General features: G+C 34.7%; 2 protein-coding genes across 15 annotated transcripts in view; one reads left to right on the top strand and one right to left on the bottom strand.

The window, feature by feature from the left end:
* Positions 1-27,788, bottom strand: part of LOC101885829 (uncharacterized) — a 123,768-nt gene that overhangs the window by 28,219 nt on the left and 67,761 nt on the right. Inside the window, exons 1-5 of one of the 5 annotated variants that reach the window (XM_073926297.1) lie at positions 16,213-17,226; positions 15,519-16,051; positions 15,214-15,358; positions 14,877-15,110; positions 14,675-14,792 (exon numbers count right to left, since the gene is read on the bottom strand). The exons of the other annotated variants lie outside the window; for them this stretch is intronic. Of the exons in view, the coding sequence (XP_073782398.1) occupies positions 14,675-14,792 (118 nt within the window). The 5' untranslated portion in view covers positions 14,877-15,110; positions 15,214-15,358; positions 15,519-16,051; positions 16,213-17,226. Of the gene's footprint in view, positions 1-14,674; positions 14,793-14,876; positions 15,111-15,213; positions 15,359-15,518; positions 16,052-16,212; positions 17,227-27,788 lie in introns of those variants that run through there. 5 annotated transcript variants of the gene reach the window in all.
* The window catches only part of LOC141378260 (serine/threonine-protein kinase pim-2-like), a 74,045-nt gene that overhangs the window by 41,332 nt on the left and 4,925 nt on the right, over positions 1-27,788 (top strand). For 8 of the 10 annotated variants that reach the window (XR_012392319.1, XR_012392317.1, XR_012392313.1 and 5 more), the window contains 2 exons: positions 27,217-27,305; positions 27,403-27,444. Coding sequence is in view for 3 of the 10 variants with exons in the window: in XM_073926353.1 (XP_073782454.1) it covers positions 27,217-27,305; positions 27,403-27,444 (131 nt within the window). In the remaining 7 variants the exon portion in view is untranslated. Of the gene's footprint in view, positions 1-26,668; positions 26,901-27,216; positions 27,306-27,402; positions 27,445-27,788 lie in introns of those variants that run through there. The other 2 variants (XR_012392314.1, XM_073926354.1) reach the window with 1 other exon arrangement.

The raw sequence follows: 27,788 nt of genomic DNA, 5'->3' as shown, positions 1-27,788 counted from the left end.
CTTTGATCTAGAGAGACTAGAATAGAGGTGAGGTTCAGGTTACACAGTGTAAGAGATGAGTTAGACTGAGTGAGAAGTATGATTGTGCTTAAAAGTATGTTTGCAATAAGAGTGAGTTTAAAAGAATTATCGTTTTATATTATAATATAAAAGAAGGATTGCATATGTTGTGTGATTTAAGAACAATAAGATAGAGAGTGATGCAGTTTAGGGAAGAGATTGTGATACAGAGGAGGTTTAAGCCTAATAAAGTTAATTGAGATCATATTGCATTTGAAAGACACAGACTAAAAAGAAGAATATAGTTAAACATTTTTCTGAATAATCTCTGTGTGTTTGAAGTGTTTTTAAGTATGAACTATAGGCAGAGAGGGGACTGAAATTCCTGACATGTCGACAGTCTGGAAGAAGGTCTGCTTCAGGAGTGGTAAGAATCTGTCTATTTTAAAAACAAAAGTTTCACAGGACAGATAGAAGCTAAAGAGTAAAGATATATTATAAGGTATTAAATAAATAGAAATATTATAAAGTAATGAATAAGATAAATGAAATAAGAAAATATTAATGATAGAATAAGATTTAATAAATAAAAAGTGTTAATAAAAATGCAACTGGAAGTTAGACTAATAAATATTAAGAAATTCAAAAATTGAAGCATAGAAATATCTACATATGGAGATTAATAGTTATATTGATCAGGAAATAAATTTACTAAATCAGTATGAATAAAAATAGATAAGTTGATGATTTGAGTAAATAAAGAATTAGAAGAGAAAACTTTAATAAATATGGATTAATTGAAGAGTTAATGATCAAATGTTTAAGGAAAATAAGTTTAAAGAAAAATGAATTAGGAAAATCTAAGAGACAAAAATGCTAATTTTTAAAAAGGGAAAAGAAGCATAGGAAAATGGAGAAAAAAGAAGTCCAAACATTGTTTAATAGAATTAAAAGAGAAGATGTTTAATATATATATATATATATATATATATATATATATATATATATATATATATATATATATATATATATATTAAACAGATAAAATAAAAATTAGAAAAAAACAGTAACATTTAAAAGAAACTAAGATTTGGCTTTAAAAGATAAAATTATGTTTAAGTGCAATGAAAAATTGTTGTGGAGTAAGTTGACTGTTGTCATCTGTTTTAAAGTCAGCTACAGGCTGTCATCTGAGCCAACAGCTATTTGTAGTAAAAGCAGCGAGTCAGATGTAAAGCATAGACACTGAGGAGAAATGAAAGAACATAATAGTGAGTTCAAAAATTATATAGTTCATATTTTATGTACTTAAAAGGTAATTGAGAATTAAAAATTGCATTTCAGATAGGAAAAATGCTTAAAGTAAACAAACATGTAGAGGTAAAATAGTACTATGAACTTGAAGCTATTGCAGTAAGGATTTTGAACAGGTATATTAGACATTAGGCCACCATATAGTACTGTTGAATTAAAACAGGTATGGAAATGTTAGAGAAATTAAAATAGTGTAAGATGTAATGTAACTAGTGAGGAAAAACTAGAATAAGATTAGGAAAAATAAGTGAAGCACAATCTAAAGCCAAAGAAATTAATTATAAGAACATTTAACAAATAGAAAATTAAGCATATTTACATATGATAAAAATGATTGAGAATTAGAAAAAATAAGTTGTTAAACAGCAAACAAAAATAGATAAATAAATTAATTAATTAAAAAAAATTGGATAAAAGGAGTCTTTATTTGATGAAGGAAAAAAATGGGAAAAAAAATAATTTATTAAGTCATGAGCTAAATTCTATATATATTAATTAAGAGGACGTATGGATGAACTTTGGGGGACTGTAGTCTCGTACCTACCAGACATCTCTGAGTATACTGGCAAATGGAAAGGTGTGTGAAAAAACACAAAGCAAAATGGCTGTGGACACTTTTGACATGAACTTTTTGCCCAGGATTTACTGAGGACTGAAAAAGCTACATTTGTTCAGAGACATTCAAAAGAGACACTAACAAGAGACTGATGAACTGATCAAAAAGAAAAAACTCTCCACCAGAACTTTACATCAGCTGAGTCAAAGAAAGAAGCCAGCCCAAAGAGAGAGGGGGAAACACTGTGCCCTGATATGAAGGAAGTTCAGGACAACATAGAAAAGACTGTTGCACCAATCTGGAGCTAGTTGTCTCAGGTTGCGAGGGGGGATAGCCTGACAGTCCATCTCAAAGTAGCTCCTAGTCCAAATTACGTTCAAGCATTACAGAAGGAAAATTAAGAACAAAAGTTTAGCTACCCATTCTTGTATCAAATCAGACTCCTGTCAATTTTAGAGAAATTATTATCATGCAAATTTGTAAAAAAAAAAAAAAAAAAAAAAAAAGTGTTATAAGGTAATTTTAAGGTGAAACTTTAAATGATGAAATTATATATTATGATGAATGGTAAATAATTTGAGTTTAAGTTTCAGTAGGCTTAATAAAAGTTCCTTAAACATAGAAGGATAAATTACAATGCAGGGTGGTGACTAAAGAAAAAGCTTTTGATAAGGCAATACATAATTTGGAGAATAAATAAGAATGGAACTAAGTATTTAAGTTCAAATCAAGTAAAGGAAAATCTTAACATAATTGTATTGTGAATGGCCTAAATCAATATTGGATAGTGAAAACTGGAAAAATTCAAATCTAGAAAAATGATTTATAGTTAAAGGAAAGATTGAAATAACAATTTGAAATAAATTCATAGGACATAAGGTCAGAAAGTAACAGTTCTAAATTGCTATGAGAAAAATTGAAAGAGAACAGTGTTTAAGAAAAAGATAATATTTTACATGAAAACATATGTGAAAAATAATTAGAAAAAAAATTAAGGAATAATAATTAAAACAGAGAGAAATTTACAAAGCATACAGTAAGTTTTAGCCAGCTGATAAAAAAGTGCATCAAAATTGTATAAACAACTAGTTTAATGGGAGTGCCTTAGGAAATAATTATGAGCCAAAAGAAAATAACTCAAAGATAAAAAAGAAATTAATATATATATCAGAAAATAAATTAGTAAAGGAAAGAAGTGTCAAATTCCAACTAAATGATTGTCATTACAGGACTGAGATGCAGATGAAATCAGCCAGCACAGTGAGGGTTCAAATTAAATCAGATGTAGATCTGCCCAGAAAGAAAAAACACTAGATGCAGAAATAGGTATTAAACACTATTGAAAAGTTTGTGTAAAAATAGGAGCATTAATAGAAACATTGACTGTAATATACAATCTGTCCTAGACATTTCTATTTAAATTTAAAGTAGTAATAAATGTATAAATGACTAATAATTTTTGATGGAATCTAAAGGCAATAATTACATAGGAAGACAAAACAAGATTATGTTTAGGTTATGATTTAAGAAAATCAATAGGAGAAGATTTTCCAGCTGAAGTTTATATTGTATGTGAAGATACAGTAGGTGAGAGTTCAAAGTGGCTATTAACGCCGCGGCTTGTACCGCCGCCGTTTGAAATAGGTGCCGCTCTGTTTTTAGTGTATGACCGCAGTTTGTGAATGAGCCGCCAGGGGGCGCAAAGGGACGGGATGCGAACGGACAGAAATAGCCCATACAGCTACTGTGCTTGTAAATGATATTAAACAATAAGTCAAAGCATTATAATTCCTTCATTAATCATTTAAAATTTGTTAACACGCTTTATTGTAAACTTTTTAAGTGCAAAGAGGATTCGTTTTGGAAAATAGAATTGAAGAAGTAAAAGACAACTAAAATGAAAGCACAAACATTTAGTACAAATAAGTAGTCTTAAATAAATAAATAAATAAATAAATAAATAAATAAAGCAGCCTAAATATAGAAAGATGTTCAGTGTTTGCTATTTTGATAGGACTAAGACAAGACATTTTCATTTATGTTTTATTTCTGTTTTTATTTCCATTTTCGTTGTTGATTATATTTTACTATCTCATTTATGTCTCAACAATTGTACATAAACGAATAATAAACGAATAATGAAAATAAATGAATAATGAAAATAGGCCTAAATAAATTATTTATTTAAAGACATTGCCGTACAGTACGTGAAACACTGAGAAAAATAAATTGACCTACCTTAAGCAGATCACTAAAAGTATAATAAAAATATTTTTATATATTATATATATTTATATATTATTTTATTTTTAATAATTTAGTTTCAGTTCTGTTCAGTTTTTTTTTTTTGCTTTTTTTTTTCAAAACGTCAATGTTCTCCTGTAAAGTAGCTATAACTGTTGTTTTGGTTTTTTTTTTTTGTTTTTTTTACTTATGGCTCAGTATGTTTTGTATTTTAACTTCATATTCAGTCACCTTGCATATGTGTGTGAAATATAATGCCGCATAACCGCGGAAAAAGAAGAAAAAGCTGTCAAAGGTTAGAGCTAATTCATCAAAATTAGCTATATTAAAATACAGCATTTATGTTAATACTGGCAGAGTGTGAACAAACTCAAGGCTAAGATATGCGCTTGCCTTTTAATGCATTTGCGGCCTTTTTATAGGCTACAGGCAACTATGTATAATAATGTTTTTTTTTTCTTTTTTTTTGTATGGTAAAGGACAATGCACATTATGTTATTGATGTAAACTTAGGCTAAAACTTACCATTGATAAACGTGACCTACCTCAAGCAGATCACTTAAAGTATAAAAAAAATAAAGTAGGCTATATGTATATATATATATATTCTTAATAAACTTCACAGCCACAAATATAAAAAACACAACTTGTATTAAAACTGGGCGAGGATTAGAAAGAATACGATGCTTGTTATATAATTTAAATTTTGATTCCAATTTCTGCAAGCACATTTTTTCATTCGCTACTCTGCCAGAAACTTTGCCGCTGGAGAGCACCTCAATAATGTAAACATTTGTTTAAAGATGGAGCGCAAGATGTGCCGAGTGGCAACATGTGAAGAACGATGGCAAAGCTAAGTGTGATTATTGTAATAAACTAAGTTATAAAGCAGAGTCCCGACCAACAGGACTAAGCATATGCGGTTGGCTCATTCTTCACGAATATAGAATTAAAATAATGGCGCGTTAGGTTCACAAAGCAGCGCATTCTCTCCGCCTCATCGTTTAACCAGCGGGACACGCTGCTGAAGCAGGAGAGACACTCCGTCATTCATAATCTTAGCTGATGTATCGGAGTCGAATGAATATCAAAGAGGAATTTTCTTTTAACAGTCCCGATATGTTTAATCTTTTTATTTATTTTTTTTTCGTGTCATTTCTCTTCAGCAAATTATATATATTTTTAAAGCTGCTTGATTCTTTTAAAACCGAAAGCAGAGCCCGTGGTGTTTTTCCATAAGATACTCCTTTATGAATGTTTTAATTTTTTATTAAAGTCTTTAATGTGCTTTTTGATAGTTTTATTTTATTTCAAGCAGCATCTAAATGCGAATTTATCCTCAAAACTTGGCATGAGAGCGATGCAAGTCATGTGTGGCATAATTGCCTTTTTTCCCTGCGCGTGCGAGATCAATTTCTGATATTTTTGCAACTATAATGAAAGCATAAACATTCAGTACAAATAAGTAGTCTTAAATAAATAAATAAATAAATAAATAAATAAATGAATAAAGCTGTCTTTTAACCTAAATATAGAGAGATGTTCAGTGTTTGCTATTTTGACAGGACTAAGACAAGACTTTTTCATTTATGTTTTTATTTCTGTTTTACTTACATTTTCGTTGTTGTATATAGTTTACTATCTCATTTTATGTCTCAACAATTGTAGATAATAATAAACGAATAATGAAAATTAATGAATAATGAAAATAGGCCTAGATATATTATTTATTTAAAGACATTGCCGACATTGAGCTTAAGTTGAATGCAGCTTCATCAAAAGCAAAAAATAAATAAATAAATAAATTGACCTATTTTAAGCAGATTATAATAAAAATATTTTTTGCCGCAGGACATAAATTAAGTCTAGCAGGTTTATTTTTTAATAATTTAGTTTCAGTTCAGTTTTTTTTTTTTTTTCAAAACGTCAATGTTCTCCTTTAAAGTAGCTATAACTGTTGTTTTGTTTTGTTTTTTTACTTAATGGCTCAGTATGTTTTGTATTTGAATTTCAATTTCAGTCACCTTGCATATGCGTGTGAAATATAATGCAAGCATAACCGCTGAAAAAGAAGAAAAAGCTGTCAGTTAGAGCTAATTCATCGAAATAAGCTATATTAAAATACAGCATGCATGTTAATACAGGCAGAATGTGAACAAACTCAAGGTACGGCTAATATGCGCTTGCTTTTTAATGCATTTAAAAAGATTTGCGGCCATTTTATAGGCTACAGGCTATGGTGTATAACAATGTTTTTTTTTTTTTATTTGCATGGTAAAGGACAATGCACATTGATTTGAAACTTTTAATTGCATTTTTATGTCCTGTAAATAATAAAAGTTGAATCAGATTAATAAAATCGAATCTGAATACCTGCAAACGGGGCCACGGTTACTTTTTTTTCACTGACTGGCATGACTGGCAAACGCGTCAGAAAAAAAACTGCTGAATCTCTGCAAATATTTGGTTAACTTATAAAACAAATGTATGGTTTAGTGATGTTGGTAATGAATAAAAAATTGCAAAGCAGAATTATTAAAGTTATTATTTCATTGATCTGAACATAACCATTTATAGTATAATTACTAACCCGTCATCTAAAATATTAAAATTATAGTCTATTATTTTATTCGTGGCTAGAGCTTGATTAAATTGATTAACAAGTCATGTGCTTTTGTTTGTTTGTTCTCGGTACTGGGTATACGCAAAACATTTTCTAAAATGTCAAGCAGTATTTGTCTATAGCTTTAATTAATTCAAAATATTAAAAATAACAATAATAAAATTATAAAAATACAAAGATAAATAGAGCAGCATTTTGCTAATTATAATAGTCCTTTATATTTATATACATGTATTTTTGCATATTCGTTATTTCACTTGATGCATTCGTTATTTAATGTTTGAATACTGAAATAAAAAGCCATCGTTTAAAAGGTTATTTCACCATCAAAATGTAGCCTGTTATATGTATCATTAAGGTTTTATATAAAACTGCTGTGCAGTGTAAATGGGACCTTAATACAGTTTAAAGCGAAGTTGTCTGTAAGGATGATGGGCATGGCATGTCTATTGTTGTGGCTCGCGTTGTGAATATTAGAAAATAACTGTCGGGTGAAGGCTTTATGGTCGTGCGGAATTGTCTGCTGCTGTCATGGCTCAGCAGGCAACACCCTATTCAGCTAGGCTATGTTCGGTGTTTTTATGTACAAATTCGTTTTGGCGAATGCTAGAGCGTAATACAGATATTTTAAATAACAAGTAGTTCAGTCCAGAAGTTGCTGTGCATAGAAACATTCATTTTCATAAGGCCCCATATTTAATGCGGTTTGGTTTTAAAACGCATAGGTTTTGCTACGGTTACACCATCCGTCCTCGGGAGTTTTGGATTTTGTGTAACCATGTTTGTGGAAAACACTTGAGGGTGGAGACATACCCCTTCCCCCATCTCATAACCAAAAGCTTGTCTTTCAGGTGTTAATGGGCATCAGTGAGACCGAAATCATGTCGCATTTCCACTGTCGGTCTATAGCTCGCATCGCGTAACGCAAACCCAGCCCCCAGAACGTCCCCCGACTGTTGGAATCGTGCATCCGTTAATAACTCGGTAGAAAATGTATTTTATAACATCCTCATTTAGACACAGTCAAACATTCAGCCCAAATGCACTGGAGAGACCTGAAACGTGTTCCCAAAAATGTTCTGTTTGCACAATTTGATTATTATCATCATATCCAAATACTTTATAAATAATATTCTAAACCTTCTCTGGTGTTTATTGTTTTTAGAAAATATCTAAAATCTTTTAAAAGAAAATATCTTGTAAAATAAAAGTTTGATTTGGCTTTAACGGTTTTATTTATGTAGGCTATATAGGCCTACCTAAACTGTTATAGCTTGATTTTGCTTGTTTTATATTGGTTTATTTATTTAATGCGATTTTATTATATCCGATAATGTAATTCTTTAAATTATATTTCAATGTGGCTGAGGCTTATCAAGATATGACACTTGTTTTGAGTCTACAAAAGGTAATTTGTAAAGTTTTATGTCTTTCTGTTGTATTCATATGGTGTATTATCTGCAAAATAAATAACAAAAAGAAAGAAGCCGCTAGCAGCATCAACAGAGCTGTGAAGAGAGCGCTCTTTTGCTCGGTCTCTCACACACAACCTTTATGTCTGCCGTGTCTTTGTGTAGATTATTATGCGTTATTGAAACATCAAGGGAGACACAGCAAAATCACTTATACATTAAAATTGTATTATTCTATGCAACAGCCTTACATTTAAAACGGAAACATAAGGGCGATTATAAGCAAAAAGACCTCAGCCTATAAGTCTAGATGTTTTCTTTTCCTTTTTTATTTATTTGTTTATGTGTTTGGCACATGTGTGCGATAGAAAAACTAGTGTAATTACGGCAAGCCATCTTTCCCAGACTCAGGGCAAATTCCGCCTTTCCTTTTACTCCGTCCCGAAGCCCCAGCTGGCCCTCCTGCCATCCACTGCGTAAAACATATGCTGGATAAGTTGACGGTTCATTCCGCTGTGGCGATCACAGACTAATAAAGGGACTAAACCGAAAAAAAAATAATGAATGATGAATGAATGAATAAATTAATAATAATAAAATAAAAATATGGTAATAATAAACACAAATGCCGCGTAAGCGGTCTTTTTTATTTTTAGAGATGGTACATTTGAATTGCCTTCAAATGATGGATCTGCGACAGAGAAACTAGGGGTTTTGGGGGACATGCATCACTATATCCTTTTTTCCCCAAACTGTGCATAGTTCAGCTGCAAGTTACTGTACGTCTTTTTTTGAAAAAGCACCCCATGTCCGCTAGTGCCGCGCGCCTCTTTCTCTGGGCAAAAATGAGTTGATTTTTAAAATAATAAATATATAGATTAATTAAATTTTCAGCAAAAGAGACATTTATTTCATATTTCACTATGCATTTCATCTGATCTTTATAGCTTAATTAAACACATATTGTCAAAACCCACACATAGGCCTATTGTATGAAAATGAAAAGGGCATTTTTTGTTATTATTAGACTATTATTTGTTATTTGTTGCCTAGGCTATTTTCACATTTGAGGTGCTTTATTGGCATGACAAGTAACTGTACATTCGTTTTGCCAAAGCAGTGCGCGTCTCACAAACAAGACAGTGCAAAAAGGGCAGTAGTGAAAACAAATATGAAAATAACATATAATAAAAAAAGATTAATAAAAATAAAAATAGAATAAAAAAAAAAATAATAAAAATAGATTTTTGATAACATTAAACAGGATAAAGGTAATAATAGTAGCCTATTATCAAAAGTAAGTCCACATAAAGAGTTCCAGTATTTGTGTGTTGGAGACAGGAGCGGGTATTGTTGGGTGAACACACAGCAGCACACACACTCCCCCAGTAAGATGGGTTCTGTTCGACAGGGACTCAAAGTTGTTTTGTATGTGTTGGATTATCGGGTAGAATTTCTCCCGGATCTCGGAGTATTTAGTGCACTCAGTTAGGATATGCAGCTCCGTCTCAATCAGCTGCTGAGGGCACAGCCGCTTCTCCACCGGCAGCCATGTTTTTTTTGTGCCGGCCCGTCTTTACGGCTAGCTGATGTCCGCTGCCCGCTTCTAACATGTTAGAAAATACTGCAAATCAAGCTGTCGGTATCTCCCCGCGGTTGAAATTGTTCGTTATTCGGAAAAAAAGAAGAATAAATATCAGCGCGCAGTAGTTGCTTTCTAGATCATTTTAGGCCTATATTCAGCTGTTTTAATCTTGCAATTCTGATAATTAGAGATAATGTCTGTTTTTATCAACTTGTCTGTCATTTATTTCTCATTTGCTACTTATTTTATTAATTTGTTGATGTTATTAGTCGCTTTTTAGGTGCTGCTATGAATAAAATAAAACTATTAAAAAGCACATTAAAGACTACTCATAAATTAAAACATTCATAAAGGAGTATCTTATGAAAAAACACCAATTACCGGGGTCTGCTTTTGGTTTTAAAAGAATCAAGCAGCTTTAAAAATATAATTTGCTGAAGAGAAATGACAGGGAAAAAAAGATTGAACATATCGGGACTGTTAAAAGAACATTCCTCTTTGAATTATTCTTTCGAGTCCGACACATCAGCTAAGATTATGAACGACGGAGTGTCTCTCCTGCTTCAGTGGCGTGTCCCGCTGGTTATAAACGAGGAGGCGGAGAGAATGCGCTGCTTAGTTACGGCTCGATATATTTAAATAAAAACTAACAACGAGTTGCTTATAACGCTCAAAAAGTTAAACTCAAATGCACAACCCTTGTTGGTTGCACCTGCGGGATGCACAATGAACCTAACGCGCCATAATTTTAATTCTATATTCGTGAAGAATGAGCCAACCGCATATGCTTAGTCCTGTTGGTCGGGACTCTGCTTTATAACTTATTAGTTTATTACAATAATCACACTTAGCTTTGCCATCGTTCTTCACCACATAGCCACTCAACACATCTTGCGGTCCATCTTTAATGTTTAGATTATTGAAGGTGCTATTGACGTTTTGAGAAAAAAATTAATAGTACTGAAACTAAATTATTGAAAATAAACTTGCGGGAGTTCATTTATGTCCTGCGGCAACATTATTTTTATTACACTTTAAGTGATCTGCTTGAGGTAGGTCACGTTTATCAATGGTAAGTTTTAGCCTAAGTTTACATCAATAACATAATGTGCATTGTCCTTTACCATACAAAAAAAAAAAAAAAACCATTATTATACACCAGTTGCCTGTAGCCTATAAAAAGGCCGCAAATATTTTTAAATGCATTAAAAGGCAAGCACATAGCTTAGCCTTAGTTTGTTCACACTCTGCCTGTATTAACATAAATGCTGTATTTTAATATAGCTAATTTTGATTAATTAGCTTTAACTGACAGCCTTTTCTTCTTTTTCCGCGGTTATGCGGCATTATATTTCACACGCATATGCAAGGTGACTGAATATGAAATTAAAATACAAAACATACTGAGCCATTAAGTAAAAAAACAAAACAAAACAACAGTTATACTTTAAAGCAGAACATTGACGTTTTGAAACAAAAAACGGAACTGAAACTAAATTATTAAAAATAAACCTGCCAGACTTAATTTATGTCCTATTTTCATTATTCATTTATTTTCATGATTCGTTTATTATTATGTACCATAATTGAAACATAAAATGAGATCGTAATTATAATCAACAACGAAAATGTAAATAAAAACGTAAATTAAAAATATAAATGAACATGTCTAGTCTTAGTTCTATCAAAACAGCAAACACTACATCTCTCTATATTTAGACTAAAAGACTGCTTTATTTATTTATTTATTTATTTATTTATTTAAGACTAATTATTTGTACTGAATTTTTGTGCTTTCATTTTAGTTGTCTTTCATTTCTTCAATTCTATTTTCCAAAACGAATCCTCTTTGCACTTAATAAGTTTACAATAAACCAGGTAAACAAAATTTAAATGTAAGTTGAGGTGATCGCAAGTTCACAACTGTGAGGTGATGTGCTCTACCGGCAGGATAATCTATATTATTTTGCTGTTTTTTATATGCGCACGTTTAAGATTTGAGATTATAACATTGCCATGATAGTCAAAGAAATCAAAACATTATTTTCACCCCAACGCAATTTAATCGGGCACTGAAGGCTAATAACTTAATTCTTATATTTGCTTTTTGACTTCTCACCATGTATCTTTTCTACAGCATAGTATAGTGTAAGAGCATGTCTATTACCAGAAAAACTAAATTAAAATTATATTTTAATTGAACACATCACATCACATACAGTAAGCTACGCCTACAGAACAGTCTGTTTAGCATTGTGAAAAGGCAAAGCTGAATATCTGTGGTTAAAGTGCCACCCAGCGGTCAAATGCTGCTGGCGCATCAAGTACCGCCGTCGCCGCGGTATGAATGGCGGCACAAGGAACACATTGAAGTAGTAACATCTGTATGTCCTTTTGGATGGTAAATATTTTAAGTGGTTTGATTTCTATTGAGTTTATTTTAGGTAACTATCAGAGGAGGGTAGAAACTTATTTGTACTCGTGTAGCTTGATGACTAGCATATACTGTATACACCAGAATGCATAAAGGGTTATAATAAGGGAGAAGATCATTGTATGGACACTGTCACAATATGTGGATGATTGAATTATCTACAGCTTCACAGAGCTCTAGTTCAATTAAAAGACTTGAGTGGAGACCATTGCTCCAAACAGTGAGATGATGACTGTTTTTAGTGTTGACTGGATAGAGAATTATTCTGTAAACAAGCACAGTTGAGAAACTATGATGAGTAGATGATTAGAGGTAGCATCAGGAGCAGATTATGAAGCAGGGATATTTATTACATCTGTGACAAGAGAAGTATTTCCTAAATTTTAAAAAGCCTTCAGAAATAAGTTCATAATGGGTTTGCATTCATAAAGTAATCATGAAGTTAATGAGTGATAAATAAATAAAAACATCTAAAGGAGTATGAAAAATTATGAATAAAACAAAAGAGAGAGTAATTGTATTATGCTCAGTTACCAGAAATGGCTGAAAGAGATGAAGATGATCCATCAAGACCAACCCTCAATGAAATATGTGAAAATAATAAACTTAATGGGATTAATGTGTTTACAAGTGCATTGGTGAGTGATGGCATGGAAACTGACAGAAACAAGCATCTAACACCGCATCGCATGAACTGCTATTGGGTCGACCCTTGAAAGAAACCTTGAAAGAAACCTTGCAAGAAACAGCATGACCCTTGCAAGAAACCACATGAAACTTTGCATAAAACCTGGCATATAATCTCACCTATAACCTTGCACATAACCTCTTGGAATGGTTTGCAAAGATGTCTAATGCAGTAGGGACTTTAATAAAGAAACAATTAATTGCCATGTGCATAGCGATATCTGTGCAGGAAACCAGAAAGGAGCCATGTGAGAGAGCAGAGATATAAGGTCCAATTGGTCCAGCTGATCGAGTCTATCTGTGGATGCTCTGGAGAGCTCAGGAGGAAAGGACCATATCTGGATGAGGGCAAATCCAACAGCTGCCAAAGTGGATGCCATTGATGAGGTACCAATGCCTCAAAGGAGCGAAAGGGAACAACTCCAGCAAGGGAAAGCTGACTGGAAACAGAGGAGCCTGAATATTCCAAAGCTCTAAACTACTAAGTGCCACGTGTGGAAGCAAGAGTTTATCAGAACAAAGAAAAGAGTGATTCTGATAATGTGCCTGAATACCACATACAGAAGTGCCACAAGTCAAGGGATGATGAATGCACAACTGCAGATTTCAGAACTCAGACTCTCAACCACACATCTCCATTAACAACTTTTCAAAGTCTAATGAAGATGCTGATAGCTTGGAATAAGAGAAACAAGGATGAGCAAAGATCAAGATCAACATTTGATGCTTTTTACGTTTGCATATTGATTTTGTTTGCATATTGCTTTCATGGTACCTATATATAATATCACTTCAGTATATTCTACATGAGTGTGAAAACTAGCAGCTAGCACTGAACCAACTGAATACTTATGCTTAAAACATTGTTGTCTTTGATGTGTTAAGAGAAAAACAGAGTACAGTCTTTTACTTCCTTCAAATCAAAAGTAAAAGGGAAGATGTTTGGCTGGACTTCTGTCAAAGTACAGTGGCATAATCTAGTCAATTGATAACAGCTATGTGGCTAATATCAGTCACTAGATAGAGGTAATTAAGAGAACTGGATTATGAAATTGCACTTTGGGGTTAAAAGACAATAATATTAAGACTAAAGTCTTAAGAGGAGGGATTGAAGAAGATTTTATTCTCTCTGTATGAAGTATTTTCTAAGTGTAAAGCAGTTAATTTTCTCTTCTCAAAATGTATGTAGTGTTTGCAGCAAACATGCCGGCCTGTGTTAAAAATACAGTGATATGTCTGTGTAAGATGAGTATGCCTGCACAGGAGCAACACTAGGAGAAGGCTGAGTGACTGATTGTGTAGAATAACTGAATATGTAAAGCACTGATTATTTATGTTAAATACTTCTATGAAGCTATATGTGTCAGAAGTTAGAATGAGTAACATATTATCAAGTTATTATCCTATCATGACAATGTATGTAAACACTTAGTTCCTTTGCATAAGTTGCATCTATACTTTACTGACATATACCTGTAACATCTCTGTTGACATGAGCTAGTGGGCTGAGAGCCAAGAAAAGCAGGACCCCTTAGACTAAAAACCTATTCAAAAATGGTCAAGAGTTAAAAAGAGACTTAGGGGTGTGTCAAATAATCCTGTATAAAAATTGTAACAAACACACTGAAACTTTAGAAGGTGTCCAGGAGAGACTTCAGAAAGCTCTGGGGTCTGCTCTGCTCTTTCTCGGCTTTATTATGGAGAATAAAGTCTATTTTCTGATATTCAAAACCTCTGGTCTGATAATTTGTAATTAATGAGAAGTCAATATTTACCACAACACATATTGATCTACAATTCAAGTGAAGTAGAATATTACCAATATGAAGTAACACCTGTTCTAAGGTCCTTTTCATTAGCTCCTCCTTCAGTCTGGTCCACACTTCATTTGTCACTTTTGACTTGAATCTGGGATGCAAGGGTGTGCCCTCCTCCATCTGATATTCAAGACAAAAACACTGAGTCAATCACTGAATAATTCTAATGAAAACAAGAGCAAATTCAGCAGGATTACACTGCACCCCTGGTATCTTTTTGAGAGGTCATTCCAGATAGGGTCCTTGATGGTCTTTGTGAAGGAGGAGTCCTCTTTATTCACTGTGAAGTGGTGCTGGAGCTTATTTAAGATAGGCAGAATCTGACCCAAGTTTTGGCTCCTTTCAGCAGAGACGCAGAGGGTTGACGTGTAAAGTATCTTTGTAATTTTGACAAACTCTTCTGCTTTTCTAAAATCCTCATCAGAAATTCTCTGCAGTCTGTAAAATATGATCAGATTCATTAGCTGGACTATAGATTCATGAGCAAAATCGTTTACACTGAAAATTGAATAAGCATTTAAAATGAGAACAGAGTTTTTACCTGTCCTTGTCCATTAATTTCTTAAGACGATGGTCCATGGAGGTGGCCTGGAAGGCAGAGAACTGCTCTAGGAATCGCTCCACCATGAGGAATAAGCTATTCCACCTTGTTTTCACATCAAGGATGACAGCATGTTCTGGAAGACCTAAAATGGGAAAGAGAAATTTATGTTTGTGTTTGTGTGGTTATCAAAGTGGCTGTTTATTTGCAGAAATGTTTTACTGCATGATTTAGCAAAGGATTTTTATTAACTATTTGGCCAAAGAGTTTTGCACTAAGGTTCATCTATTCTGATTTCTACCTACCGAGAAGATGCTGCTTCTCTTTAAGGATAGGTTTAGCCAGGGTGGATCTTTTCAGCCACACCACCATTGCTCTGATCCTTCCTGCCCACTGTGAGACTGAGGTAATCGTGGAAAGCTTCTGAGCAGCAATATTGAGAGTGTGAGCAAAGCAGCCAATTTTTTTAATACTCATCTCTTTTTACTGCTACATCCATGTTTGCTGCATTGTCACAGCAACTACTCTATCCTTTATATTAAATTCATCAAGAATATCTCTTATCTCTTCTGCTAAAATGTCCCCTGTCTGGGATGTGTATACTGCCCTTGTATGTAGGACCCTCTCTTTCATGGAACCCTCTCTGACAAAGTGAAGTGACACTGTCAGGTAGTGGTCCTGTGCAATGCTGATCCAGCCATCAGCAGTCACAGCCACATCTCTCACATCTTGCAACTCTTTCTTGATATTTTCTTTTTCAACTGCAGGTATGAGGGTATTTGAGAGCATGTCTCGGCTGGGGGACTGATTTCTGGGGTTTAAAGTGCTTATCATCTCCCTATATTTGACATCATCAAACACAAAAAAGTAACATTAGCATTATTTTATCATTGTTGCTTACTATAAAAAGATTTAAAAATTATCTAGGTTAAGAGACTACCTACAAACATGGCCAACAGCCTAAATGGTAATAATATTACAACATCATTTACAGCTTACTGTTCTTAGCTCCACCATGAAGCCTCCACAGGAGAAAAAGGCAGCAAACTTTTAACAATAAAATTTGTAACGGCCCTGTGGCATTCATCTTTCCTTTCCTTGTTCATTTTTCTGCCAGTGCAATGGATTATCACTTGATGGTATCCTAATTCCAGGGTCAGCAGGAGCAGACTATAACATTAATGTGAAGAAAACTTGAAAGCTAAACTGTTAATGCAGCCAAGGATAAGGACATTTAAATAAGACAAGTTTAATGTGAGGTAAACTTTATCATTTACCGTTAACCTTAAAGCATTTTAGTATCAATTTAGCTAGGTATTTAAAGCCATCGGATCAGTACATAACGCTGCACAGCATACATTAGGTCCAAAAAAAGAATGAATACATTTTCCCCGCACAAACTTAGGCCCCGTTCACACTGTCAGGTCTTGATGCCCAATTCAGATTTTTTTGTCTGTCCGTTTACACGTTCTTTTAATTGTGACCCATATCGAATTCATGCGTTTACACTTGCCATACAACCTATGATGCATGCATGCATAAAGGCGGGTCCTAGCATCTGTGCCACACTAGCCACGATGGAATAAATTTTCTTTTTAGCTCTACGAAATATGTGGTGTAGTATAAGCAGCAAATGGTTCAGTCCAGATTTACCCCCACGCAGTTTATGTAATGGTACGGCCCTGATGTGTGTGTGTGTGTAAGATGTAGCCTGTGTGCGCACTGGTGTTAAAGGGAATAAAGTTGTTCTATGTGTAGCCCGCAGTGCGTGCATTGATAACGTTAATAGCGTAAAAATTACAACATGAATTTGCCCAACTTTAAAATGATTTTGAGGCGAAGGAGGTGGGGAAGGGCCTGCATCGCAGCTAGCGCTTATTGTTTATATGCTGTATGATGTCCTACACCACTGAGAGGAATTTGTGGTACGAGAGAGATCTCAGGTCTAGTGGGAGCAAATAATGGCGACTGACCACCGTCCTCCATGTTTCCTCTGTTGTTGTTGTTTTTTCCCACGTCGGAATATCCACACACGCTCTCTCTTCCACACCATTAAACCGCGGAGAAGCACCACATTGTCACAAGTTTAAGCAAAAAAAATCGGAATTGGGTCACATTTAACTGGTAGTGTAATCTGGGCCTTAGCTTTAACGGTACACAAGCAAGAAGTGCTAAAAACTGATTTTGTATGTCTGTTTGCCTTTCGGAGCCCCAACCATCGCGCAGTTATACTCATCAGTCATGGAAGACTACAGTTGTGGTGGGCACGTTGTTGGAGGCCCTGAGTCAGGAAAATACTAAGAGGATGAAGATAATGACTGCGTCGGAGCAACTTTCTGCTCGTAAATTAATTCTGTGTACTGTCATGGGGACTCTGCAGATATCATAATGTCAAATTTAAGACCTTTTACGACCTTTTTAGGACCATTAAGTATTACATTTAAGACCTATATCGCAATATCAAAAACACGCGAGAGAAAATGTAAAAGCATTAAATTAGGGGTAAAACAAAGTTATTTAAATTGAACAGTGGTAAAGTCAGATTAAATGCACCGTTGAACTACAGAAAAAACAAACATCTTATGCAGATTTATACTTTCACCTGGCACCGCATCGCACAACTCACAAAACAGATTAAGGCTTTTATACTTGACACGTTCACCATTGAGATATTTTTTTTTAATGACAGGCGGCGCTCCAAAAAAACAGAAAGTAAAATCAGACGAATAAAAAGATAATCATTATCATTGAAGATGTTTTTGGGGGCCTCTTTTTTTGTTGTTTTAACAAACTTATCCCTCAGGTTTTTCCAAAGTTTTACAAAAACTTTCCTACTTTCCGATGGCTGTTGCAAACACAGCGATGATGTCACATTTGCCGCGCGCACTGGGTTTAATATCAGAAAGCTGATTGGCTATTGAAAGTTGACCTTTTTGTAGTTGTAATGCAAATTACAATTGGACTAGTGAAATAAAGAACTACAACACCCCAAAGACCTAGCAATAAAAACAAAAATAAAGACCTGTGCAAAAATATTTAAGACCTAGAACAGCAAATTTAAGACTTTTTAAAGCCATAAATTTCGATTTTTTTATTTTAAGACTTTAACACTTTTTAAGACCCCGCGGGGAACCTGTGTCAGGTGTTTTATCATATTTGACGTGTTGCCAGTCTTGGTCGCGATAACTTTACAGATATTGCATCGTGCGCTGTTGCCGTCAATCTTTGCATAATGTAGCCATACTTTTGATTACTTAAACATCCTTTGCATTAAATGTATGCTATGCTTTAAAGTGTAGTAGTGTACGCATTACTGCCTCACATTTGACAAGCTCTGAGTGAGTGCGCGTAACCGTCGTAAACTACTGATTTTCAAGACAGCCTTGCTGCAGTCAATCACCAGCATTTGACCCGGTCACGTTAAGGATGGCTCAGATTTTCTAGCTCACTGACGTTGACAAGATTATACCCTTGAGTATCGAAATTTGGTACCGAACGCAAAAGAATTTTTCGATACTCGATAGTAGCAAGACGATTCGGTCGATACCCAGCCCTAATTGCAAGGTATTCACACACAAAGTAGGCCTACCTGAAACTTTGAATTAGAAAAAGCTTAATAATACATTGGACAGATCATCAACACACTGATTTCTCCTCTTTGTGCTGCTCAGTTTTTGAAAGTGTCCGATTGAGTTTCTTCTTCTGAGGGGAATACTTTAAGTGCTGCCAATAGTTAGTAAAGCCTGGCTTATTGTGGTCAAAGTAGTTGATTATATTAATAAAAGTGAAACTGACAGGAGCAGTATGGATTGTCATTCACTGAACTTGTCATTAACTAAACATGATGTAGCCTAATATAGGCTATTCTGAAACTGTGAATATTTTGCTGTCATTTTAATTATATTAAAACTTTATTCAACAGACCAGTTTGTGTTTTGGCGCTGAAGCATTTAAGTGGACCTTGTTTTAAACTTTCTCCATCTCACTCAAAAAAGGAAACATAAGCTGGACCACAACATATATCAATGTCATAATGAATGCTCAAATAATGTAGCCTATAGTTTATAGCAAGCATCATGTTTAGTTAGATTGTGTGTTTGTCATATACAGTCAGCCTATAGGTCTGTTATTTTTACAAAAGAAGATTTATCATTTGAGTTTATCACCAGAGCTATAGAAACTGTATTATGCTTAGAAAAAAAAACAGCACAGTATCAGATCTGTATTAATCAATGCTCAGAATTTTTTGTATCGAGATCGGATCGGTTCCAAAAAAAATGGTATCGGTGCATCCCTAGAAAAAAATAAAGGAACACAAACTGCCATGATGTTTCAAGGGGTTAAAAGAGAACATGGTTGTATTTTTGAGTGCAATATGTACACTTTAGGTTTTGGTTTTAAGATACTAATGTGGAGCTTTACATACAAACACAAACTTTGAAAAGCCCCAGCTTTAGCACAATTACTGAGAGTGTATTAGCATTTCATCATCATCATCATCAAAAAAAGAAGAAAAAAGAACATACCTGAAGACTTGCATAACAAACATCCACCACAGATGTTGGCCAGTTTTAGAAACAATTTCACAAGTATATCTGAAAGCTTGAACAGTTCAATTATATTAATACTAGGGATGCTCAATATCATCGATTAACCGTTAACCAAAAGGGTGCGTTTGTAACCGATTAATGCTATCAGTTAAACCATGAAACATATTATTTGATATATTTTTAGTTTGGCTGCATAAGGGGCCGATTGAATGCGCCTTTGCGTTAAGAGGGGCATCTTTTGCTCGCGGCTCATCCCAGAGCAGCAGTTTGTGTTGTCAAGACAACTACAGAGAACTTTTAAAGAGCATGGTTTCCGCTACATTCATTCTTCCATGGCGGGGACCAAAATGCATCCCGCCACGGCTACATTATCCATTCAAAACATTCAGTTATTGTTGTTGTTTTTAATAGCGGATTATAATCGCATCAAAATGTATTAAAAGGTAAGTGGATTATAACGCAAACTTTTCTGTAACCGTATAGTCTGTTTAACCCTTTGGCGTTACGTGCTGACTGACTGACAGGTGCGCGATGCGTGAGGCCAGAAAACACGACGAAGCTTTCAGTTAAGATGAACACAGTTTCTATAGTTATACTTTATTTAAAGATAAAGGAATATGGCTCTGCATATAATCACTCTATCTTGCTAGAGTTTATAGCCGTTTCGCTTTACTTCAGGACGCATTATTGCCGCTCTGAAGGTCTAATCGCTGTTTTAAGTTATCCAGAGCTGGATGAATATACAAATCTTGAATATCAATTTATTATATATTATTAAATATTACAATTGTAACAACACAGACACAATCGATACCCTGCTGATTCAGTCGTTTCATGAGAAGAAGCGCGGTCCTCTCTTCTTTTTTCCTTGTCAACATAAAGGCAGTGAGGTGCGCCTCGTTTTCGGCCCCTTGTTTAACTGCAAGGCATACTTAACTTGCGGGACGACAACGTATAACCCGTGCCTACAGACTAGGGATGTAACGGTATTGTAAATACCGTCATACCGCAATATTATTTTTTTTCGATATTACCGAAGTCGCATGACTCGGTAAAACTATAGGTCTTCTGAGAAAATTTGCTCAGGCGAATGAAGCGAACGGGAGATAGCAAAAACTACAATTGCCATCAGCCCATGCTTGACCATCATCCCTTGCGGTCTGTTGTCGCTACAGATCCAGTAATGCGGAAATGGAGTGTGCTGCTAGAAGCGGGGATGAAAAGAGCTGGAAAACTCTAAGGCCCTGTTTACACTAATGCGTTTTAGTTTGAAAACGCATAAGTTTTGCTACGGTTACGCCAACCGTCCACACTACGCCGGAGTTCTCGAGCGCCGAAAACTGCTGCTCCGTCTCAGTGTGGATGATGGAAAACGGAGACATCTGAAAACGGAAGCGGGGCTGCAGACATTCGCCTCTCTGATTGGGGCTTTTCCTGAATATTAAGTAGCCTAACACGCACAGTTCAGTCCTGCATTATCTCCGTGTAAGTTCAGACTTCGCAAGTTTGATCAAGGCTGCAGTCTCTTCTTCTCAGTTTGATATGGAAAAGCAGATTATACCGAGGACACGGGTAAATCTTCAAAGGGAACAGTGTACTTTATAACTTCATTCACATAACCCTGGCTTGTTTCACTTTCTCAACAATAAAATGTAAACATGATTTAAGGAACTGCCTATTTTCATTTTAATATTAGCAACTTAGACAGCAGACATGTTGAGGCGTCGTGCTGCATAAGATGAGCGTCATCTTCACTGTGTGGATATTGATAACAAAACGGAGCCGATAACAACTGCCTCCTTTCAATTTCAGTGAAAATACGAAACACAGCCTCTCTTTTGCTGAGTATCAGTTTTAAGAATCGATAATGGCCATTTTAAAAGTATAACATACAATAAGTTTATACATTATAGGAAATAAAGGCAAGCGATCAGTCAATATACAGAATGTACGTGGTTACATTAATCATTAACTTATCTTTGCGCTCAGCCAAAACACGTTACCTGAGAACAAGTAATAGATTCCAATGACCAAAGTCAGGGAATATGTCGTTAGATAAAGACAACAAGATAAATGAAATATCCCGTTTAATAAATATAGTGAGATTAGATCCAGCGGGAGATGCTTGATGAGAAGTCCGACTAGCAGAGCTCTCATCTGGGTAGATGGGCTGAGTGTGATTAAATGTTGAATGTGATGAGTTTTCAACACTACTAAATTGAAACTTTATTTTTTTACATGGTTTAATAATTTTTTGTTATTAAAATTGAAGTTCCTGTTTCAAAGCTTACAGATAGATGGCTAATTTGTATGTCATTGACACTTTTGGCACTTTTTTGGAGTATTTTCATAAGTTTTGTTTTTTCCTGTAAATGATTCAATAAATACCGTACCGTGACATTCATACCGAGGTATTACCGTACCGTGAAATTCTGATACCGTTACATCCCTACTACAGACACATTTGCCAAAGAAGCAAAATGGAAGAAGAATATTGCTGTTTAACAGACGTGTTGATGCCAAACTAGCGCTGATGTTGACCTGGATCTGCATCATAAACACAACAAATAGGCTTTACCTTTTATTTTACAGCTTATAAAGCATGTATGCACAATAATGTAACATCATATTTAAACAACAAAACTGTTTACAAAAAGTCAACCTATGCGCGCGTGTTGTTGTCTTTTCATCACGCAGCGCACGCACTTGAACCGCGAGAGAGAGAGAGAGGAAACCATATCAGGACATATTCTTTAAAATAATGATTTCTATTAAAATGTAAAAAGGTTTTGTGATTATAATAATGACAGCGGGGCATTAAATAAATGCATATTTTCCGTGGAGCTGGCGATTTGAGAAAGTCTGCGATTTTATTTGACAGAAGAAAAAAAAAACATGATTGGCGAAAAAAAAACAGCCTATGCCGGTTATTAAAAAGAATCAGTCAGTATTTTCGTTTTGTAATATAAATTAATTATTGAAGTGAAAATAATTTAGGGCAGTCCTATTTATTTTATTCATTTTATTTAGTTCTTCTCTTATTCTGTTCTTCTGTGCTAAACACTGCAAGTGCGTAAAGATGCTCTGTTGTTTTGTTCTATTATTAATATGCTAGCACAGTGGTTCTCAAACATTTTTCATCAAGTACCACCTCGGAAAAAATTTGTCTTTGCAAGTACCACCATAATGAGCAGTTTTGAAATACAGTAGCGTATTAGGTCTAGTAAAGCAGCTTAAGCTCTGTACAGTTTAAAAAAGAAATAACTCCTGGTTTGTTAGCGCCTGGAAATGTTGCCTAGACCTCGTAAATATAGGCTTTATGTCATCATATTCGTATATAAATCATTTTTGATAATTTCTTTAAATATATGTAGCATGTACATATTACATATTTGATTCATCCGCGTACCACTAGAAGGAAGCCTGCGTACCACTAGTGGTACACGTACCACAGTTTGAGAACCACTGTGCTAGCATATAAAAATAAATTATTATTTTAAAATGCATTATTTAATGTGTCAGACACAAAATAGACACGTCAATTTGTTTAATATAAAATTAATTGTAATCTGACCAGTTACCGTTAATAACCGATTAATGAGCGACGGTTGTCGGTTAGCAAAATTAACCGAAATGAGCATCCCTAATTAATACATTATAATTTTGGAACAAATACAGAAATACAAAATAACAGGGCATGGAACTTTAATCATACCTCTGAATGGGGGAAATTTTCTTGCACATTTAACTGCTGTCTTCCAAGTCCAGCCATAGTGAGATGTACTTCTGCCTCTCCTTTTGGTGTTTTTTCATGCTGTTTGTCCAGCAGGTAAAAATACATTAATAAGCTTTTACATTGCCCCTTATATGGTGCAAAACAGCTTTTCCCTCTACGCTCCTCTCAGAAAAACCCAGGAAATGACCTACAAATATTTTCTCATTAGTGTAGGAACAATTTGTATTAGAGAAAAAAACACATTAGATTCTTCTACACATACAGTCATCCACTGAATCTCACACCTCATTTCTTGCTGAACTGACTGGCTCTGGAAACTTGATGTTGTCCTCTCTCTCTGTGTTGAACTAATCTCTCTTAGTTGGTTTGTGTTCTCTGGTGATCTTAGGGTGTTGGTGAGCCTCGACACCAGGCTTTGAGCAGCAGATATTATTTCTCCAAATGGAACCTGATAAACATTAACATAAAATTAAGCTGTAAGTCATGCAGAATTATGATTGACAATGGTTAAAGAGGGTAGACAGACAGACAGACAGACAGACAGACAGACAGACAGACAGACAGACAGACAGACAGACAGATAGATAGATAGATAGATAGATAGATAGATAGATAGATAGATAGATAGATAGATAGATAGATAGATAGATAGACAGACAGAACGATGGTTGGATGGATGGATGGATGGACAGATTTTATTTAGGTTTTAATGCCATATCAGCAGCATTGGCTATATTCATGGCAAAAAACATGTACTAAATATACAATTTATAATCATATCATATCAGTTAGCATGATGACGCTCATTGCAGTTAGTAAACAATCTTAGCAAACATACATTTTAAAATAACAACAAAAAACATACAAGTAGCAAGCAACAACACTGAAAACAGTCATATACAATCTTTTAGTTAGATTAAAGATAAATATTGTAAAACACCTTTTCAAACAGCTCACTTCAAATATTTCCAGAATAAAAACATTCTCCAATATCATTTAAAAACACAATGTGTATTTTTACATGATATTAGAGAACGTTTTTATTCGGGAAATATTTTAAACATATTAAAATGTTTTATCGGTAAAACATTTTTACACAAGTCACCAATAGGTATTTCTTCCGCTTTTCATAAATATGCGAGTGTAAGCCATGAGTGTCTGATGCTACATCTTGTATGAACAACCTGGTCATGTCTATTTTCAAAATGGTAATTATTCCTTTCATTAATTAATGGATTCACTTCATACCATGTGTTTTTCCTACATTCATCCCATTCCATCTGCCATTTCTCATTAACATACAGATTTAAAACAGGTTTAACATCAGACACAGGAAGTTTACGTTCTGTTATCTCCAACTTCTATCTTCCTTTATCATGCTTTATCTGCACGCTCATTTCCAACTCATCCCATATGACCAGCCTGGTATCCAGCAGAAAATAATATCAAAGTCTTTAGTCTTTAAAAGGTCCACTTTTTCTATTATGCTAAAAATCTTAGTATGATCAGTTTTCATAGATTCAAGTGCTTGTAAGCAGGACATAATCTGAGCTAATTAAAAACAGACAGACAGATAGATATTGGGCATTTTTCTAATACTAAGAAACGAGTCTTATGTTGAGCAGGTAGATTTGAGGGAATAGTCACTATATGAGACAAAATATACTTTTTTGGCTATTTGCTCAAATTATTTAAGTTAGGTTACTCTACTTTAGATAAGAAATCTCTTTATAAAGACTTTGTAAATTGCTATAAATATATAAAAACGTCATTTCTGCTTAGTAATGTGGATTGCTAACTTAAAGATAATATAAAAACGTATATCTGAACATATAATCTTCTCTCATAAATCAATGAGGAGCTTATTTATTCAGCTTTCAGATGAAATACGAGTGTTTAAATGACTGCCCCTCATGATTTACGCCCATGGGTCCGGGTCACTTATTTAACCAATTGCTAATCTGCACAGACTTTATTACATTATTCAATATATTTTCCCACTCATTCGGTGATAATAAGATAAATTAACGTAGATCTCAAGTTTTTTAAACAATTGATGGATTTGATTCAGTGTCATAAAAATAAGCAAAAACCCTCAAATATTTAACTTGCCTTTTGCTGATATCTTCTTTATAATAGATCAATAGTCTATCTGGCTTTCAAAAACACTTAATCAACAGATGCCATGTTATAGTTAAACACCGTTAAGTGATTCACTGAGAAGTTCTGCGCTCGCTGCCTGTCAAGTTCACTTACGTTATGCTAACTTAGCTTGCTATCCTCGGCCCGATCTTAATTTTGATTCTGTAAAATGTCTAAGAAACACAGCGAAAATGGACCTCATTGAGTCTCAACCTTTATTACAGCTCATGGAGGACAGTTCTCAAAGAGGGATTAACAAAAGTCTTACCTGAGACGATGTGTGGGAGCTGCCCAGACATTTTGTTCGGGGGGCTTCCTTCAGTCAGGATTCAGGATCTCATCACGCAAGCGCACTGTTGTGATCGATGACTCTGGCTCGTTTATTAATGCCTGTGACCGCGGTGATGTATTTTGACAGTGGACTGTCGCTGTTTGATTCGTACTCTTCGTGTCCGTGGTGAAACTATTTCGTGTCTGTAAAGTAACGTCACAAGTTATGTTCCGTTTTCCTTTGCGGTTTCATAATTGCAGATGCGTGAATTTTATAATTATAACAGAAATTTTATTCCATAGGTTAGCAACTTCACGTACTGCCGCCAAGACATCCTCGTTTCCATGACAACTAACATTAGACTCCGGAGCTCTCGATTTCTTAGCAGCAGACTTCTGGACAAGAGTCAACGCATCGTGATTCCGTATTACATTGTAAATTCAGTGCAGAGCTAAAGGCCGATGCAGAGTCCTCAAATTAATCAGCCGTGTTGGACCCGTCAAACATCAATCATGCCAGGCCTTGCGTGATTAACATTATTCTTCCCTCTTTTCCCCATGCAGAGATGGCAAAAGAGTTGTATAAGGTCCACGCGTATTTTATAATGTTATCACGAGCCCTAAACAGTAGGTTAATATGCCACTTCACCTTTTACACCCTGAAGAATAAACGCGAACACCTGTACCTACAGGACCCCCATCCCATCTTTGGTCTGGCCCTACGCTACGTCATAAATCGAACGCGCTCTGCACCGCGAGTGTCAGAATCCACCAGACGCCTGACAGAACAGACGTGTATTGAGGAACTTTTCATTTGATACTCAGACAAGGCGAAAACTCAGATAATTAACTGCAGTAAACTCATTTATACACCCTAGAGAGCGTTATTTACTGCTAATAAATGGAAAAAAGTATGTTACATGTTCCCGGTCCTTCCGGACAAAGAAGACCGCCATGTAGACAGAGGATAGGGCCTTCTCCTGGTTCTGGTACATTTGAATGTATTTTTAATGTTTGATTGATGTTGTTTAACCCTTGTGTTGCTGTTTCATACACACTGGGGTCATTTGGCCTCAACTTTCTCTCAGTTTCAGCAAATGGAGTGATTTTTTTAGTGACAAACTATTTTGACATATTTTGGGAAAAGGCTTTTGAATTAAAAAAAGTTTCAAAAAACTTAATTCGGGGCAAATTGGCTTTGTTTATGTTGTTGGCTGTTACGGGTTAAATTGCTTTATTTTTATACTGTCTGTTCAGGCATAACTAGAAGCTGTCTCAAATGAACATGCTGTTTTTATCTTTCAGTGGAAGCAAAATATGACCTGAAAGAAAATATTGGAGCTGGCTGCTACGGCAATGTCTATCGTGGTATCAGAAAAATGGACGGCAAACAGGTAAGTCTATTCACCCTAGTCCAGTTTAGAGGACATCAACTTTAGAGAAATCATGTTTGATTGCTCACTCATGTTTAATTCTACTTTTCATCCACAGTTTATCATCAAGTCGACTACTTCAGAAGTTGACAGCAATGTGGTAAGTCTGAAAACATCATGCGTGATTCATATTTGAAGCATCACAAAATACATTTAATAGATGAGTCTGTCTGCGGCTGTGGTTATACAAATATCTACTGATCATTTTGTGATTCACTGCTGTTTTCTGTTTATTTATGGTTATGATGGGAATTAATATGTGCTCTGCCGAGTTTTGATGCTGAAAATTTAACTCTGCAGTTTAACAGTGACTTTATATACATATAACAGAAAAAAGTAGTCACATGCCAATATTCAATAATTCAGTATATCATAATAATGAACATGCACAATAATGAATAATTATTATTTACACTTTTAGAGTGTCTTTTAAGATTATTTTAT

This window comes from Danio rerio, chromosome 16 (genome assembly GCF_049306965.1).
Source record: "Danio rerio strain Tuebingen ecotype United States chromosome 16, GRCz12tu, whole genome shotgun sequence".
NCBI lineage: Eukaryota > Metazoa > Chordata > Actinopteri > Cypriniformes > Danionidae > Danio > Danio rerio.
The sequence above is the reverse complement of the archived record's forward strand: the minus strand, read 5'-3'. Positions and strand labels throughout refer to the sequence as shown.